At 36.2% G+C, this 18,746-nt stretch overlaps 1 protein-coding gene and 1 pseudogene across 1 annotated transcript; one reads left to right on the top strand and one right to left on the bottom strand.

Annotated features, from left to right (window-relative positions):
- Positions 1-7,543: 7,543 nt before the first annotated feature.
- Positions 7,544-13,668, bottom strand: LOC107572833 (L-selectin-like). Its single transcript, XM_016259264.1, has 5 exons — positions 13,621-13,668; positions 13,399-13,463; positions 13,294-13,302; positions 8,803-8,861; positions 7,544-7,932 (listed from the first exon to the last, which is right to left on the bottom strand). Exons 1-5 carry the CDS (start codon positions 13,666-13,668, stop codon positions 7,544-7,546), a joined length of 570 nt encoding a protein of 189 aa, XP_016114750.1.
- Positions 13,669-13,807: 139 nt separating this feature from the next.
- LOC107572831 (uncharacterized) lies at positions 13,808-15,652 on the top strand (annotated as a pseudogene).
- The last annotated feature ends 3,094 nt before the right edge of the window (positions 15,653-18,746 follow it).

Here is an 18,746-nt window from a genome sequence, read left to right as displayed (position 1 = left end):
TTAATTTGCAGCACAATTGGCAGATACAGATTAAATAAAAAATGCCAAAAATCGGCTGGCCAATCAATCGGTCAACCTCTACCCTCATATTCTTCCCTTGGGCTAGATGAAGATGATTTGGCAGGCCAGATTGGGCCCGTGGGCCACCAATTGAATAGCCCTGCCCTAAGAGAGCAGCCCGGGAAATGGAGCGCAGCTACAAAAAAACAAAACTGGAGGTATTTTGTATTGCATGAAAGGAAAGTACTTCTACCTACAGAGAGTCTTAAAAACCGGTAGATCTGCTTACTTGTCGTGTCTCTTAGAAGAGAACAAACACAACCCCAGGTATTTATACAGTACAGTGGCTAAATTAATTAAAAATAAGCATCAACAGATGCAGACATTTCCCAACAGCACAGCAATAATGACTTTATTAACTTATTTACTTCCAAGATCGACAGTATCAGAGAGAAAATTCTAAACATGCAGCCGTCAGCCACAGCATTACATCAGATAGTGCACTATAGATCCCCTGAGGAACAGTTCCACTCATTCTCTACTATAGGAGAGGAAGAATTGTATAAGCTTGTTAAATCATCCAAACCAACATGCATATTAGACCCTATACCCTCTAAGCTACTAATAGAGGTGCTTCCAGAAGTCATAGATCCTCTTCTGAATATTAATAATTTGTCATTGTCATTGGATTATGTCCCAAAAACCTTCAAGTTGGCTGTTTTTAAGTCTCTCATTTAAAAAACAAAACTTGATCCTAGAGAATTAGTAGTTAATTACAGACCGATCTCAAATCTCCCTTTTCTGTCAAAAATACTAGAAAAGGCAGCATCCTCTCAGCTATGCTCCTTCTTGGAGAGAAATGGTATTTGTGAGGATTTCCAGACAGGATTTAGACCGTATCATAGTACTGAGACTGCTCTCATCAGAGTTACAAATGACTTGCTCGTATCATGATCGTGGTTGAATTTCTCTATTAGTGCTACTGGATTTTAGTGCTGCATTCGACACTATCGACCACAACATTCTGAATAGACTAGAAAATTATATTACCATTAGTAGAATTGCTTTGGAATGGTTAAAATCTTACTTATCTGACCGTCATCAATTGGTAGCAGTGAATGAAGATTCCGATATAACAAAATAAGGAGATTTATTATATCGGAAGATTTTATATTTACTTTCTGGTACTCAGTGATTAATAATACGTGTATTTTTGAGTACAGCTCAGAGTGTCAGAGCATCATTACCGCTGGAGCTCATCTCTTCTGCTCTACACTTATTTCACTCTTGTTCTTCTGAAAAACCATCCCATACTTTGATCAGCGAACTTAAAAAGAAGCTCAACTGTATTTGCTTGATGTGTGGGAACAAAGCTCAAATGTGCCATTGGTTCTCACGTCAAGCATGCTTGAGCTTACGTTTATCATAACTGATGTGTGCTTTGATTGTTTTATGTGAATAAAAGCCTAACTTATAACTGTTCATCATATAAAGTGATTGAGTCTCCTCAGAAAATTTGGACTAAACCATTCAATTCATATGGAATTAGTATTACTTTTTGAAGCATCACATTGGTAATGGTGTAGGATGCCAATGGAAATCTCTCAGATTTCATTAAAAAATATCAAAATTTGTGTTCTGAAGATGAACAAAAGTCTTACGTATTTTATTACAGTTTGATTACAGATATAGCGTTGTCTGGATGTGTGTGAAGTGTTGTGAATGCTCGAGAGTGTTTAATAGATTCATGCTTTTGTGAGACTGCATTCTTTTATATCCTTCCAAAGGTCTTGATTTATTCTTAAAGAAGGCAAATCTAGCAGTAAATTTACAATGCAAAAACATCCTTCTATTTGTTAACTCCTATTTAGGCATACATATGTCAACTAAATGAATAAATACAAAATGAATATTTGTAACTATGTATAAATCTATATGTGCATAATATAACTATTTTTGGGAAATTACTGTAAATTACTATACATTGTTAGTCTAATGTAATAATATAATGTAGTGCAGTTTAGGGGACATTTTAATGTTTCATAATTTATTTTATTTTGAAAATAACATTTTGCATTGAAAAAGGTAGATTTTTGTTTGTATGCTGTCAATGATAGTTCTTAAAGAAAATCAGAATCAGCAAAAATCAGTATCTGCAGGTCAATCAGCCAAGACAATTTCAATCGGTGCATCTCTAGAGGAAATTCTTAAAAATCACAATACATATCATATCGGCACCCAAGTATTGTGATAGTTTCGAAATCAGGAGACAGGTGTATCATTGCAGCCCAAGATAAAGCATGGATAAAATGGGAGTTTAAAGGAATAGTTCACCCAACAATTAAACATTTATTATCATTATCATTATTCATGTACAAAAAAAAAAAAAAGACCGTACAAAATTGGAGTAAATTTTTCAAGAAAATACGATTTCGGTTTTTCTTCAAAATTTCACATTTTATTTATTGTTACTTGCCATTTCCTTGTGATTATTTGTGAAATTTACTAGCAGAAAACATTAATACATGCTGAAAAATATTAGTGTAGGAACAATTTTCACTCAGAAATTGCTAGTAACAGCAACCACATAGAGAAACCAAAAACCCTCAAAGCTTTTTTAAAACTTGTTTAAATGTAAAACTTCTTCAAAATAAAAAGTACTTCAAATTGTATCTGTCTGTCTGTCTAGAGCCGCTTTTCATCTGTCGGGCTGAACCGTGCTGCAGAATGCGTATAGTGATGTTGCCGCTCAGGATCAGTCACCTGTCTTTTTCCTGGCTACTAGTTTCTCTCTGTTGCTTAAAAAAAAGCAGAAAACAAAACCACATCGATGTTGTCTGGGCCGGATCGGCACGGAATGGAACAAGAACGGTTCAGATCCTGGCTGTATGTCTGTCATTCAAACCCTAAAACTGTTTCAAACTTAAAGCTTTTGCAACTAGGCTTTCTCAAGCCAACATCAAGATTTGTCTTGACAACCTTTTATTTATTTTATTATGTTTTTTTTTTGTTTGTTTGTTTTGATCTAGTGTTCACTAATGATACTGGTTTGAATTGGCCTGACAAGTCTTTTATTTTATTTGGCTTCTCAGCATCTGAACTGCAAGTTTATCATTCCTTTCAGCATTTTCTGTATCGAAATAAAGAGATTTCAGTGAACTGAATACTTGTAAAACTTTATAGTTTGATCATTATTGACCAAAAGTTTATGACTGGGCTATTATAGTGAACTTAAACTAACTTTGTATTATCTGAAATAAAATAAATGTTAATTTAAATAAAATAAAATATAAAAAAAACTTAAATTTAGTGACTTCAGCTAGTGTCCAATGAAACATTTCTCATTTAGATTTTTTTTTTTTAATCTTGATGTACTAAAATAACTAAAACTGAAATAAATAATCTTTGTAGACATTTACAGTTTGTCAGATTTGTCTGTGTATCACACTGAGCATTTTAGAGAGATATTTCAAAAGTAGGTAAAAATGCATGAAAAGTCAATACTGTAGTACACAAAAAAAATAAACTAAAACTGTTTCAAACTTAAAGCTTTTGCAACTAGGCTTTCTCAAGCCAACATCAAGATTTGTCTTGACAACCTTTTATTTATTTTATTATGTTTTTTTTTTGTTTGTTTGTTTTGATCTAGTGTTCACTAATGATACTGGTTTGAATTGGCCTGACAAGTCTTTTATTTTATTTGGCTTCTCAGCATCTGAACTGCAAGTTTATCATTCCTTTCAGCATTTTCTGTATCGAAATAAAGAGATTTCAGTGAACTGAATACTTGTAAAACTTTATAGTTTGATCATTATTGACCAAAAGTTTATGACTGGGCTATTATAGTGAACTTAAACTAACTTTGTATTATCTGAAATAAAATAAATGTTAATTTAAATAAAATAAAATATAAAAAAAACTTAAATTTAGTGACTTCAGCTAGTGTCCAATGAAACATTTCTCATTTAGATTTTTTTTTTTTAATTTTGATGTACTAAAATAACTAAAACTGAAATAAATAATCTTTGTAGACATTTACAGTTTGTCAGATTTGTCTGTGTATCACACTGAGCATTTTAGAGAGATATTTCAAAAGTAGGTAAAAATGCATGAAAAGTCAATACTGTAGTACACACAAAAAAATAAACATTACATTTATTTTTGTAGAAATATTTCATTTAAACTGAAAATTCACCATTGCTAATTCATTTTTACAAACTCTATTGTCTTCCCGTAACCATCACACATTCTTGCATATCTTCCTATTGCGCTTCCACAACAAGCAACTGTGAATTTTCAGTTTACATGTAAGACATTTCTACAGATAAATGTACTGTACAAGTATAAACGTATAAACGTGCTGTTTGTGATGTTCCTCCTTGTTCAAAAATGGTAGTGATTGTGCTGGGCAAACTGCATATACTGTACATGCTTCCAAACATCCTGATTCTTATTTCATTGCAATGGCAAGACAGGTTGGAACATTTCTGGTACATTTCCAGAAACTTTCCAAAAGTTTCAAAACATTTACAACAGTTTTCAGAAAGTTTCCAAAAAATCCTGGAAAGTTTTCGAAATTTACTAGGAATTTTCCGCCTCTTTGCAACTCCGATGGCAAGCCATCTGCCAACTTAGCAGACATTACAAGAGAAAAAAAAAAGATTCTCTGATGGATCACGATTCTCTCTTCAACCATTCTGATTAGATTCTGAACATTTCAGAATCACTGTAAATGCATTTATGGCACCCCGGCTTCATCAAACAGTCTGTGTAAATGCATTTAATGCCACTTCACAAGCAGCTTCTGTTTCCTCTGCAGAGAAAAGATGGAGTTTGTTGATACTGATTATTTTGAATGGTAACAACACTACAGTTTCTTATTATTCTAACTGAATTAATTGATACAATTTAAGAATTTGACATGAAAGATAATACATACATTTAGTAAGGTTAAGAAAAGAACTGCCCATTTATAAACCTAGTGGGAAATTACATCTGTTTTGTTATACACATTAACTCATTTCTACCTCTTTCCAGTGACAGAGCACTTTATTTTGAGAGTTAAGTGAGAGAACATTTGTAACTTAGTGCAGTTTAGGGGACATTTTAATGTTTCATAATTTATTTTATTATGAAAATAACATTTTGCATTGAAAAAGGTAGATTTTTGTTTGTATGCTGTCAATGATAGTTCTTAAAGAAAATCAGAATCAGCAAAAATCAGTATCTGCAGGTCAATCAGCCAAGACAATTTCAATCGGTGCATCTCTAGAGGAAATTCTTAAAAATCACAATACATATCATATCGGCACCCAAGTATTGTGATAGTTTCGAAATCAGGAGACAGGTGTATCATTGCAGCCCAAGATAAAGCATGGATAAAATGGGAGTTTAAAGGAATAGTTCACCCAACAATTAAACATTTATTATCATTATCATTATTCATGTACAAAAAAAAAAAAAAAGACCGTACAAAATTGGAGTAAATTTTTCAAGAAAATACGATTTCGGTTTTTCTTCAAAATTTCACATTTTATTTATTGTTACTTGCCATTTCCTTGTGATTATTTGTGAAATTTACTAGCAGAAAACATTAATACATGCTGAAAAATATTAGTGTAGGAACAATTTTCACTCAGAAATTGCTAGTAACAGCAACCACATAGAGAAACCAAAAACCCTCAAAGCTTTTTTAAAACTTGTTTAAATGTAAAACTTCTTCAAAATAAAAAGTACTTCAAATTGTATCTGTCTGTCTGTCTAGAGCCGCTTTTCATCTGTCGGGCTGAACCGTGCTGCAGAATGCGTATAGTGATGTTGCCGCTCAGGATCAGTCACCTGTCTTTTTCCTGGCTACTAGTTTCTCTCTGTTGCTTAAAAAAAAGCAGAAAACAAAACCACATCAATGTTGTCTGGGCCGGATCGGCACGGAATGGAACAAGAACGGTTCAGATCCTGGCTGTATGTCTGTCATTCAAACCCTAAAACTGTTTCAAACTTAAAGCTTTTGCAACTAGGCTTTCTCAAGCCAACATCAAGATTTGTCTTGACAACCTTTTATTTATTTTATTATGTTTTTTTTTTGTTTGTTTGTTTTGATCTAGTGTTCACTAATGATACTGGTTTGAATTGGCCTGACAAGTCTTTTATTTTATTTGGCTTCTCAGCATCTGAACTGCAAGTTTATCATTCCTTTCAGCATTTTCTGTATCGAAATAAAGAGATTTCAGTGAACTGAATACTTGTAAAACTTTATAGTTTGATCATTATTGACCAAAAGTTTATGACTGGGCTATTATAGTGAACTTAAACTAACTTTGTATTATCTGAAATAAAATAAATGTTAATTTAAATAAAATAAAATATAAAAAAAAACTTAAATTTAGTGACTTCAGCTAGTGTCCAATGAAACATTTCTCATTTAGATTTTTTTTTTTTAATCTTGATGTACTAAAATAACTAAAACTGAAATAAATAATCTTTGTAGACATTTACAGTTTGTCAGATTTGTCTGTGTATCACACTGAGCATTTTAGAGAGATATTTCAAAAGTAGGTAAAAATGCATGAAAAGTCAATACTGTAGTACACAAAAAAAATAAACATTACATTTATTTTTGTAGAAATATTTCATTTAAACTGAAAATTCACCATTGCTAATTCATTTTTACAAACTCTATTGTCTTCCCGTAACCATCACACATTCTTGCATATCTTCCTATTGCGCTTCCACAACAAGCAACTGTGAATTTTCAGTTTACATGTAAGACATTTCTACAGATAAATGTACTGTACAAGTATAAACGTATAAACGTGCTGTTTGTGATGTTCCTCCTTGTTCAAAAATGGTAGTGATTGTACTGTGCAAACTGCATATACTGTACATGCTTCCAAACGTCCTGATTCTTATTTCATTGCAATGGCAAGACAGGTTGGAACATTTCTGGTACATTTCCAGAAACTTTCCAAAAGTTTCAAAACATTTACAACAGTTTTCAGAAAGTTTCCAAAAAATCCTGGAAAGTTTTCGAAATTTACTAGGAATTTTCCGCCTCTTTGCAACTCCGATGGCAAGCCATCTGCCAACTTAGCAGACATTACAACCATTCTCTGTCAGATATTTATGGCATATAGCCTTCACACACATCTGACAGATTTTAATAACTGAATGATAATTTGATAAATGAATCATTTTGCATGTGATGGCTCACTCAGTGAAAGAATGTTTAGAAGTTGTGACTCTTTCACTGAGAATCAACTCCTCAGTTTTGATCAACAAGCCATGTGCATTAAGTAAATCGTAGAGGATTGTAGTTACACATGTGCCAAAACACATGCAATTTGCTTAAATCAAATCTGATGTGAAGATACTAATTGTTCCGACATCTGAAACTCAAATAAAATATATATAAAAAAGAAAAGCTATAGCATCTCAGTGATACTGAAATAACACTGGTTTATGCTGTAAATGTTTTCCCACCCTAATGTCATTATATTGGTGTCTGTATTCATACACTGAATTAATGAGCATCAATAAAGAGTGATTATACGTGTTTCTCACCGTCGTAACACACAACATATTTTTCGATGGTGCAGTAGATATCATTCCAGGCTCCGTTAGGAAAGATGGCGACACACTCCTCTCCCGCACCGTAGTTATCTGGCTGGACAAGACCCCAGGACTCGAACACCAGACTCTCCTCGTTATAAGACCAGCGCCAGCTTTTAATGTCATTGAACAGTCCGATCCAGGCAAAGCCATAAAACTGTTTTTCGTCTGCAGCTTCTTTCAGACTTGTCCAGTCTTCATCAGTCTGAACGGTGGCCAGATCAATATGGTGTGTCCTGCAGTAACTCTGTGCATTTTCCCACGTCTTTAACTGCTTGTACAGAATATACTCTTGTGGTTTACACAGAGTTAATGACAGGAGTCCTGGCAAGAGAATACAGTGGTTTTAGTATTTTTCCTACTGAAAGTTTCCAGTTGGCTGGCTGTAATAGTCCCAGTCACCTTGTTTTTATTCTGACACCTATAGTTTGTTTGGTCATTGTTGAACGAGAGCTTGTCGAGTGAGTTTGTCTTTGGTTTTGCATGTTTTGATAAAGAAATTTCAGTCACTGTAGCGTTTCTGTCGTAAAGCATTGGTCAAATATTGGAGAAGATATTTAATTTAAATATTTAAATATAGTTTGGATTAAATAAGGATTTGATTTTAATATTGTTCTTCAGCTATCAGTGCATTGACGTCCTCTGCTGGTATTATTATAAACTTCATCACAAGTAATGAAAATGACATAAAACATAAATGCATTATACATTATATTGTTGAAATACTCTGTTAAAATACATAATGTTTTGATCCAGTCATTAGTTGTATTATTTTAAAAGCTTTTTATTTTTCTTTCAAAATATTTTACTTTCTTTAAAATGAAAGCCTGCTATATTATTCTTCACTTGAGTTTATTACTCGATTAATCTTCATAATAACCGGCTGATAGCAACAGAACGTATCCGAACTGATTTTTTATTGTTTTTATAAGTCATATTTCTTTGGTTCTCTGCTTGCTTTAATTATCCATTGTAAGTGAACAATCTGAATGATTTTTGACTTGATTACATTGAGCTTAGGATAATTCTCCTTGTCTCACTCTTGCCTACAAAGTTTTTATTGCATTTTGTCATAATATCATTGTATGTAATACAGCAAGAATATGCAAATCTGTTCTAATTTCTTTTGTAATGTTGTTACATGTTTCAATGTTTTTTTAATGATGTGTTTTAATGTTTTGCATGATGTTTTACCTGAAAGAAAAAGCAGATGAAGCCAAATTTGGTCCATCACTTTGCCAGTGGTTTTGTCACTGGAAAAACATAAAAAACAAAAAACAAAAAACAAAAACGTCCTTATTATTTTTTAGGTTAAAATTGCATATTATTTTCAAATTTATATAATTATAATTTCAGTTTTACACAACATATGTGCTCTTTGCTATGCAGTCAAATTACGAAAATATAAGCACATAATACAGTAAAATGGCAAATCTGTCTACAATATCAACAGGCAAATCATAACAGCAGATTATTAATTAAACATACATAAAATGAAGAAATATGCTAATGTAATTTCCATTACTGACACCATGATGCGATACAGTTGAGAAAGTGTAATCTTGCATTTGTTAAAGTGCAGCATAATTAGTAATCAGCTGTTCATCCCTCATGAATGAAAAAGCACTGACCTGTTAAACTGCGCTGAGAGTGAACTGATGAAATGTTGGCCTACCTTCAGTGATAGCGAGTTTTCAGGATGTTTCTCAAGTTCCCAATCTTGTGCTCTTTTAATGGGTTTGTTATGCTAAGAAGGGAATTTCACAGTCAGATATGCAAAGTGTGTATTGTATGTTTTTTTGTGGTTCCTCCTTAAATTGTTATGGTGGATCATCTTAGGACACTTATTCTACTTTATGTAGAAACATTTACAGATGTTTTATTCAGAAAACCTTTCTCCTTTTAAAAATTGACTTTATGCATGTATGCGTTTGCGTTCAAGGTGCACATTTACATTCATCAGTTCTTGCATTAAATTGTGCACTAGATATAATCAATAAATGTACGGTCAAAGCCATGTTTTTGAGGATGCGTTTGGATCCACATCATTAGAAATGTGATTCTTTGTCAGTTTTCAGGTCAGCTGTATTTGTGTAAATGTATTGTTTGTTTGTGATTAGTGGAGGATGTTTTCAGATCATGCAAATTTTAACGTATTTTTTTGACTCTTCAGCAGTTATTTTCCTATGCAAATGCTAGTAGGTGTGTGCTTGGCCCTTCTCCTGGAGATTTAGAGTACAGAAACAACAACATAATAGCATTTTATGAAAAGAGATACAAATTATAGATATAATACTATGAATGTTATAGTAACAACGAAAAAGCCATACAAGAAAAACAGCCTCAGCTAAACTGCAACAAGTGGATTTAAATGAATTTAAGAGAGAGAATGAATTAGTGTAAATTGATTAGTACATGGCTGTCCAAACTGGGTCCTGGAGGGCCGGTGTCCTGCAGAGTTTAGCTCCAACCCTAATGAAACACACCTGAAGCAGCTAATCAAGCTCTTACTAGGCATAGAAACTTCCAGTCAGGTGTGTTGAGGCAAGTTAGAGCTAAACTCTGCAGGACACCGGCCCTCCAGGACCCAGTTTGGACAGCCCTGGATTAGTGCATAAAAGTCAGCTTGTGTTGTTTCTTTGGTTTTATACCCTACGGTAAATGGTGTACCTTTCATGCAAGTAGTTTAAAAATATAAGAGCACATTATTTTCGTTTACATAAATGTGGAAATTTTGAACCTGAAAGATTGATATAAAATTAACCATCGGAACATGTCCGGGGTCCATTTTAGATCAGAAAAAGATACATTTAAAAAATGCATAGGATTTAATAAGGGAACAAAACTTTGCAAATGCATTAAGACACTCAAAATTAATGTTTATTTTATTTATATATTTAGCATTTCCCCCATATCTCACACACTTTTGGGACTGAATTTTGTTGTTGTTAATCAAAAAGTGGGAATCACTCACTGCTCTTTTTTTGTAACTTTTGTAGCTTTAATAATAATCAATTTATGTGTAATACACTAAAGACTGTGTCATGTGTATTTTTACATTTGATTATTCAATTTCTGTATTATTTCAGACTTGAATGCTTCTGTTGAATATATTTAAAATGTTATCGGCCTGGCAACCATGTGCGTGTCCTCTCTCTCCACTGTGGATAAAAACACTGGCTTTCTGAAAAAACTGGTAAACTAGAAGTTTAGCGATCTCCAGTGGGATATTCTATTCAGAGAAAAGTGTAATACTCTGTGTCTGTGTTAATTTGTTCATTTACGGGCCTAAGAGAGAGAGAGAGAGATTGTGTATGTATGAATTACCTCTGTCTTTGTTTCTCTCTTTGTTTTTCTTAATTTCTCTATTAACAGTGAAGCTGTGAGTTAGCGTGTGTTAATTTGTGCAATGATAACCTACCAGCAGTTTAAAGATTATTTAATTAGTATATTAGAATAAGTACATTACAATATATTTATTAGATTGAGTACACCGTTATTTATGGGCTTAAAAACAAGAAACAAACAATCAGAATATTGTACCTGGTGGGGAGTGCCCAATGTTAAATATGAAACATACTCCATTTCTGATATTGTTATACAGTGGTACAGTTATGGAGGCTCTTCATAATGCAGAGGTCAACTGCCTGCTCTGCATATACTTAGCAATGGTCCTATTGTATGCAGTGTTTAATAAACAGCTATTATAGTAAATTCCGAGGTGAAATGTATCGTATTGTGGCCTCTGTATTGGGATATGTATCGCATCATGACTTTGCTGCCGATACACAGCCCTAGTCATTATTAATAGAAGAATTGGCGAAAAAGATGCATCATGATGCATTAATAATCGTTTTATAATCAAATTGTTACCCTCAGAAATGTAATCAAATCATGAGGAAAGTGAAGATTCACAGTTGCCATATTCTAGTGATTGAGCTACAGAAATGTAAAGATCAGCAAAAGATCTTCTGTAATGTCTAAAGAAATCCATTAACCTATATATGTGTAGCTGTAGATATTAAAAAATTGTGGTGTATCAAATCAGGTAAATATCATTACAGATAATGTAGTTTATCCGAATATTGTAGGTTTTTCATTATATTTTGGATTGACTTGTTAACTCATTTCCCTAACTCACCTGGTTTGGCTCGATGAGTGATGATTTGCTTCTTGTCTTTGAATAAAGTGTCCTTGTGAAGGTCAGGATGGAAATTTTTCACATGCGTCTGGGTTATTTGATGTATTTGCTGTTTAGCAGAAACTACTGCTAAAAAACATTCATTGTGCAAGAATAGAGGTTTTCACATGGCCTTATCAGGTTGCATTATCCTACCGACTGCGAGGGGAAGAAAGAAGAAACAGGCAGTTTAGCAGATCCCGATCTGTTTCTCACATTGTCTCCGCAAATCCCCCGGAGTACAATGATGAGCATCAAAGGCACTCACCAACCACCGCACATACCATGGGGTCGAGTAGAGAATGTCAATAAGCACCATCACACACCTGTTTCCCCTGTGTTTTTGAATCAAATAAAGCAGACTGTTTATGCATAAGAACATTGTGTGGTCTCTTGCTCTTACCTTTTTCTAAATTCAAACAAGTCTCTCATACAAATGAAAAGTGATTGTTTAAGTCACAATACTGTGTTACACAGGCACCCTGTACAAACTGTATTGTTGAAAACACCTGTAATGCAAGTAGAAAGTCTACATTTGAACGATGTGTGAGATTTATCAGTACACCTAGACCAGGGGTAGGCAAGTTCAGTCCTAGAGAGCCGCAGTCCTGCAGAGTTCAGCTCCAACACTAATCAAACACACCTGAACAAGCTAATCAATGTCTTCAGAATTACTAAGGCTATAGGCAGGTGAGTTTTTTTTCAGGGTTGGAGCTGACCTCTGCAGGACTGCGGCTCTCTAGGACCGAACTTGCCTACCCCTGACCTAGACAATTGGGTAAAACGCACAGATTCTCAGTGGTTACTCAGCACGATTCAAAAGAGGTACAGACTGCAATTTGCGAGAAGACCTCCAGGGTTCTCGGGAATAAAACAGTCAAGAGTGCAGACAGAGAATGTAAACATTTTGAGGGAAGAGATAAATTCTCTCCTTCTCAAGGAAGCAATTCAGGGAGTACCAGCAGAAGAATCAAAGAAGGGATTCTTCAGCCAGTATTTTCTGATCCCAAAGAAAGGGGAGGCATACGGCCTATTTTGGACCTCAGAACTTTAAACAAACACCTGAGAAAATACAAATTCAGAATGTTGACACACAAATCCCTGCCCCATTCTATACAAAGAGGAGACTGGTTCACCTCAATAGATCTGAAAGATGCTTATTTCCATATTCAGATCCATCCTCAGCACAATTCCTAAGGTTTGCTTTCCAGTACAAGATATAAGCGTTCAAGGTTCTACCATTTGGCCTGTCTCTAGCACCCCGCATTTTCACAAAATGTGTGGAAGCGTCACTAACACCGCTGAGACAACAGGGTATAAGGATATTATCATATCTGGACGACTGGTTAATTTGTGCCAGGTCGAAGGAGATGGCAGATTTGCATACAAAGGCAGTGTTAATGCATTTGAATGCTCTGTGTTTTGTAGTAAACCAGAAGAAGAGCTCGTTAACTCCGACTCAGTCAATAATATTTCTGGGTTTAAGCCTAAACTCATTATCTTACCGGGCAACCCTGTCAGAACAGAGGAGGGAGAATTTAAGGAACTGTGTAAGTCAGTTTCATCTGGGGAAAACAGTCTTTTTTCGGCTGTGTCTGAGGTTGCTGGGCCTCATGGCTTCTGTCTTAGCAGTAGTGCCTTTGGGGCACTGCTCATCTGGCGGGACAGGGAATTCCTGAGGGAAGGAATGGCAATGGGAGTAGTCTTAAATCGCAAGGTGGTCACCACAGATGCGTCCTCACTCGGTTGAGAAGCGATAATGGAGGAACAACCTGTGAATGGGGTATGGACAGAATCAAAGTAATGCATGTAAATTGTCTGGAACTCCTTGCAGTTTCTCTGGCCTCAAACACTTCCTTCGGCAGATAAGAGACCGTCATGTGTTAGTCAGATCAGACAACACAACAGTGGTTGCAAATATAAACAGGCAAGGGGGAGTCCAATCGAGGAGTCTGCATGCCTTGGCAAAAATAATATTGTTATGGAGCAGAAAGCACTTGCTGTCTCTCAGAGTGACACATGTGCCAGGCCAATATCGGGGCAGATCTGTTGTCGAGGGGGAATCCTCACCCGGGGGAATGGAGGCTTCACCTAGAGAAAGTTCAGGAAATATGGTCAGGCAAGAGTGGATCTATTTGCCTCAGAGGAGAACACACATTGTCCCCTGTTCTTCTCACTAAAAGGGATGGATGCACCATTAGGGATGGATGCATTAGCACAGCCCTGGCCAGAGACCCTGTTATATGCTTTCCCACCGATAAGCCTTATCCTCCCCACACTGTCCAGAATCAGATCACAGAGGGTAAGGGTGCTCCTAATAGCCCTGTTATGGCCAGGGAGGACATGGACAGCAAAGAATTTTCAACTGCTGTATTCACATCTGTGGTGTCTTCTTCAGAGCAGAGATCTCTTCTCTCTGGCAGGGGGGAGGATTTTTCATCCACATCCGGAGAGGTGGAATCTTTGGGTCTGGCCCGTGAAAGGTCTAACCTGAATGCCCTGGACCCGCCTCAGAATGTGATCTCCACCATACAGAGTGCTAGAGCAGACTCCACCAGATCTCTGTATGAGGCAAAATGGATAAGGTTTGAGAAATGGTGTCAGGAAATACAGAAGATACAATTTCTTTCATCAGTGTTGGACATCCTTACCTTCCTTCAGGAGATGCTAGAAGAAGATGTTGTCGAGGGGGAATCCTCACCCGGGGGAATGGAGGCTTCACCTAGAGAAAGTTCAGGAAATATGGTCAGGCAAGAGTGGATCTATTTGCCTCAGAGGAGAACACACATTGTCCCCTGTTCTTCTCACTAAAAGGGATGGATGCGCCATTAGGGATGGATGCATTAGCACAGCCCTGGCCAGAGACCCTGTTATATGCTTTCCCACCGATAAGCCTTATCCTCCCCACACTGTCCAGAATCAGATCACAGAGGGTAAGGGTGCTCCTAATAGCCCTGTTATGGCCATTAGGAGTATTTCTTTCATCAGTGTTGGACATCCTTACCTTCCTTCAGGAGATGCTAGAAGAAGACAATGCCTTCTCTACAAACAAAGTGTACCTGGCGGCCAATTCATCTTGCTACATGGAATTTAACGGCGAAACAGTAGGAAAGCATCCTATCGTAAGTTGATTTATGAAGGGTGTGCGCCGTCTGAGACCAATCACCAAACCTATGTTACCAGCATGGGATCTGGCCCTGGTCCTGGAAGCACTCAGGGAAGCCCCTTTTGAACCCTTGGAGCAGGTAGATTTGAAGATTGTCTCCTACAAGACAGCTTTACTGCTCGCCCTAACCTCTATGAAGCGGGTAGGAGAGTTAGATGCATTATCTATCAACCCTGCATGTATCAGGTTTACACAAAATTTTTCCAAAGTTACTTTCCGCCCAAACCCAGCATTTGTGCCCAAGGTAATCAAGCCTGGCTATTCATGTATGGAAATAGAAATTCATGCTTTCCACCCTCCTCTCTCAGGGTCCCCAATGATAAGGGATCTGCAGCACTTTTGTCCGATTAGGGCATTAAGGATTTACTTGGAGAAGACACAGGGTTTTAGACGATCTGAAAACCTCTTTGTGTGTTTTGCAAACCCTAAGAAGGGCCAGGCACTGTCAAAGCAGCGGCTATCTCACTGGATAGTGGAAGCTATAAAACTGGCGTATTCAGTGAAAGGTCAGCTATTACCAAGCAACCAAAGAGCCCATTCTACAAGAGGAATGGCCGCGTCTTGGGCGGCATTTAAGGGTATCTCCATGGAAGATGTGTGTGCAGCAGCCGACTGGGTTTCTCCTCATTTTTTTGAGATTTTATAAATTGGACGTGACAAAATCTGCTTTGATGCAGGCAGTGCTGGAAGCACAGTAAAGAAAAGGTAAAGGAGGATAGAAGACTCCTAAGTGCAATGAATAAGATAGGGGATGCCCGAATATGGGGCATTTTCTATATCCCATAATGAGATGTTGAGCGAGGCGACTGAAAGAGAACGTTGGGTTATGGTTATAACCTAGGTTCTCTGAGGGAGATGAGTGAGACATCTCACCAGAGGGCCCATTATTCTTAGACTCGGAAGAGCTGTAAAGTATGCCATACTGAGCCAGCACTGCTGTTTAAATAGGAAGGGGTGGGGCTTCCCGAGAGCACGGGCCTGATGGGTGTGATTGTGAACATCCCAGCACATCAACTGCTCTCTATAACAACACTGACATTATACTTCACTGTGTTATTACTGTGAATAATGCTGAAAATTACTGTAACGAATCTAGTCTAAATTTGGAGTAAACTGCTCAAATAGATTAGTTTTATGATATCATTATTGACTTTTTGAAGCGTCAAAGTGGTTGTTGCATAGGACTGGGTATCATTTAAAAAATTTGATATCGATACCGATACCTTGACTTCGATACCAGTTCTTGAACGATACCAATTTTATGAAATCCATATTAACAAGATCGGTTTCATTTTTTTAAAAACTTTTTTTTACAGACTCAAAGACTGCATAAAGGAACAAAATGTAACCAACACAATAAATTTACATTTATATTTTACATTTACATTTATTAATTTGGCAGACGCTTTCATCTATAACATTAATGTGAAGTGGAAACAAACAAGAAAGCTGAACTGTTAATGCAACCAACCTTAAAGGGATAGTTCATGTTCAGTTGCTGGTCCCCCTTGACTTGCATAGTGTTTTTTTAAACATACTATGGAAGTCAGTGGGGACCAGCAACTGAAGGTGAACTATCCCTTTAAGGGTAAGTATGCTTTAAAGGGTTAGTTCACCCAAAAATTTAAATTAGCCCATAAATTACCCTCAAGTCATCCTAGGTGTATATGACTTTCTTCTTTCAGACAAATCCATTCGGAGTTACATAAAAAATTGTCTTTGATATTTCAAGCTGTTTAATGCCACTCAGCGGGTGTTGCATGCATCAGTCCAAAAGAAGTTAAATAAAAAGCGCCCATCCATAAAAAATGTCTCACACGGCTCCGGGGTCTGAACAAAGGCCTCCTGTAGCGAATCGACATGTATTTGTAAGAACAATATCCATATTCAAAATGTAATAATCACTTTAATGTAGCTTGTGCCAACAGTTGTACACGGAAGCAGCTCCAGGGCGGATGACGTATGAGGTCAAGTGCGTCATCAGATTTGTCATGTTGCTGGTCTTGGCAGCAATTATCAGCAAAATATTGCGTTGAGTGCTGTTGTCTTGGAGCCTGGTCAAATGTAGCCACACTTGTGATCTTTTCCACATCTTTTAGCATTTGGACACTTACACACTGTATCTCACTGCATGATTATTGGCTCACTGATGTTGAGTAGATTAATCCCTTAGGTATCGAAATTTGGTACCGAACGACAAGACACATTTTGAAATTCGATGCTATTGAGGCAATTCGGTCGGTGCCTAAAAAGTATCGAACTTGAGACCCAGCCCTATTGTTGCACAGACTGTCAATGGCAGGGCAGAATGCTCTTAGATCTCATTAAAATATCTTAATTTGTGTCGTATTTAACCTGTTAACCTGCACCTGGACGCCGGCGCACTGAACGCTCTTTGTTTGCACATGTCAATGTTTACGAATAAATTAAATGAAAAGGGACATAATTAATCTTGACAAACTATATATTAGGGATGCACCGATAACACTTTTTCCAGTACTCGCCCAATACCGATACTTTTATTTTTGGTACTTGCCGATACCGAGTACCGATACTGATATTTTTATTGCATTTGTACATTTTTTAAATATTGGGTATAGAAACCAAAAGGGTATGTATAATGTTAGTTGGTTAACTTCATTTATCAAATAGATACAGTCAAACCAAAATGTATTCAGACAACTTCAACATTTCTCACATTATCACAGTTTATTCATTATAGTTTAGAAAATGGTAATAAAATATGACAAGAACTCAGAGTTAAACTGTCAGAATAAATTAATCTTGATAATGTTAGATAATTTTGATAGAAAGGTATGTAATAGATTACAATCAACCAAAATAATTCAGACAGCTATGACAGTATTTACACAACTATGAATACTTTGTCGGGCAACCCTTAGCCTCAGTGACAGCCTGTAGTCTCCTGGGCATGCTGTCACCCAGCTTCATGCAAACCTGAACTTCAGTTTTTTTCTCAGACTCGGTCCGAATAATTTTTGGACCCAAATTTGTATAAATTTTACTGGTAGTCCACTGTATGAAGAATTTTTGGGTATGATTTGTCACAGTTTACTTTATTTTGCTATCCTCACTTACATAAATGAACTATAGTGTCCTGCACCCACTAGTAAAAAATACAAAAAATTATATATGGTTTCTGAATCATTTTTGGTTTCACTGTATATTCTTCGGTTATTTCACACTTAATTATGCCCATTAAAATGTATTTTACAAGTTTTTGTTACTTGCACTGTTCATTTTTTTTGCTCTATGATACATCATCTTTAATTTAATAGCATTAGAGCTGCTCCATTGCAGCGGCTCAGTACTGTAATCACGCGCTCTGCTGTAATAATGCAGGGAACCACTCGTTATAAATCTCCTAACTGTGATATTTTCAGAAATAGAAGTCAACTTTTTTCATCTGAAACATGCTGCGGTTTATATTCCAAAGCCTCTCATATAATGCAGAAACACACAAGCAAGCAAAACACGCTCAACGCGTGCACATATTTGTACTGATGCAGAATGAGAGGACAGTAGTACAGCCTAGCTCATTTCACAGAATGTCGTGTATGCCTAAGGTTGAAAATAAATGATTTTTATAGTGAATGCCCCTATGAATGGTTTTATTTTTAGGATTTAGTTTTTATCCAAATGATGCGTGTGCTAAGTGAGTGAACATCAATAAAGATCACACAACAAGTGCGCGCGCTCTCTCTCTCGCTCTCTGTCTCTCTACCGTTAAGTAAATTGTGCATTGTTTTACTTACTTGTTTTTGACATATC

Source organism: Sinocyclocheilus grahami, unplaced genomic scaffold (genome assembly GCF_001515645.1).
Source record: "Sinocyclocheilus grahami isolate Dianchi unplaced genomic scaffold, SAMN03320097.WGS_v1.1 scaffold1819.1, whole genome shotgun sequence".
Lineage (NCBI taxonomy): Eukaryota > Metazoa > Chordata > Actinopteri > Cypriniformes > Cyprinidae > Sinocyclocheilus > Sinocyclocheilus grahami.
The sequence above is the reverse complement of the archived record's forward strand: the minus strand, read 5'-3'. Positions and strand labels throughout refer to the sequence as shown.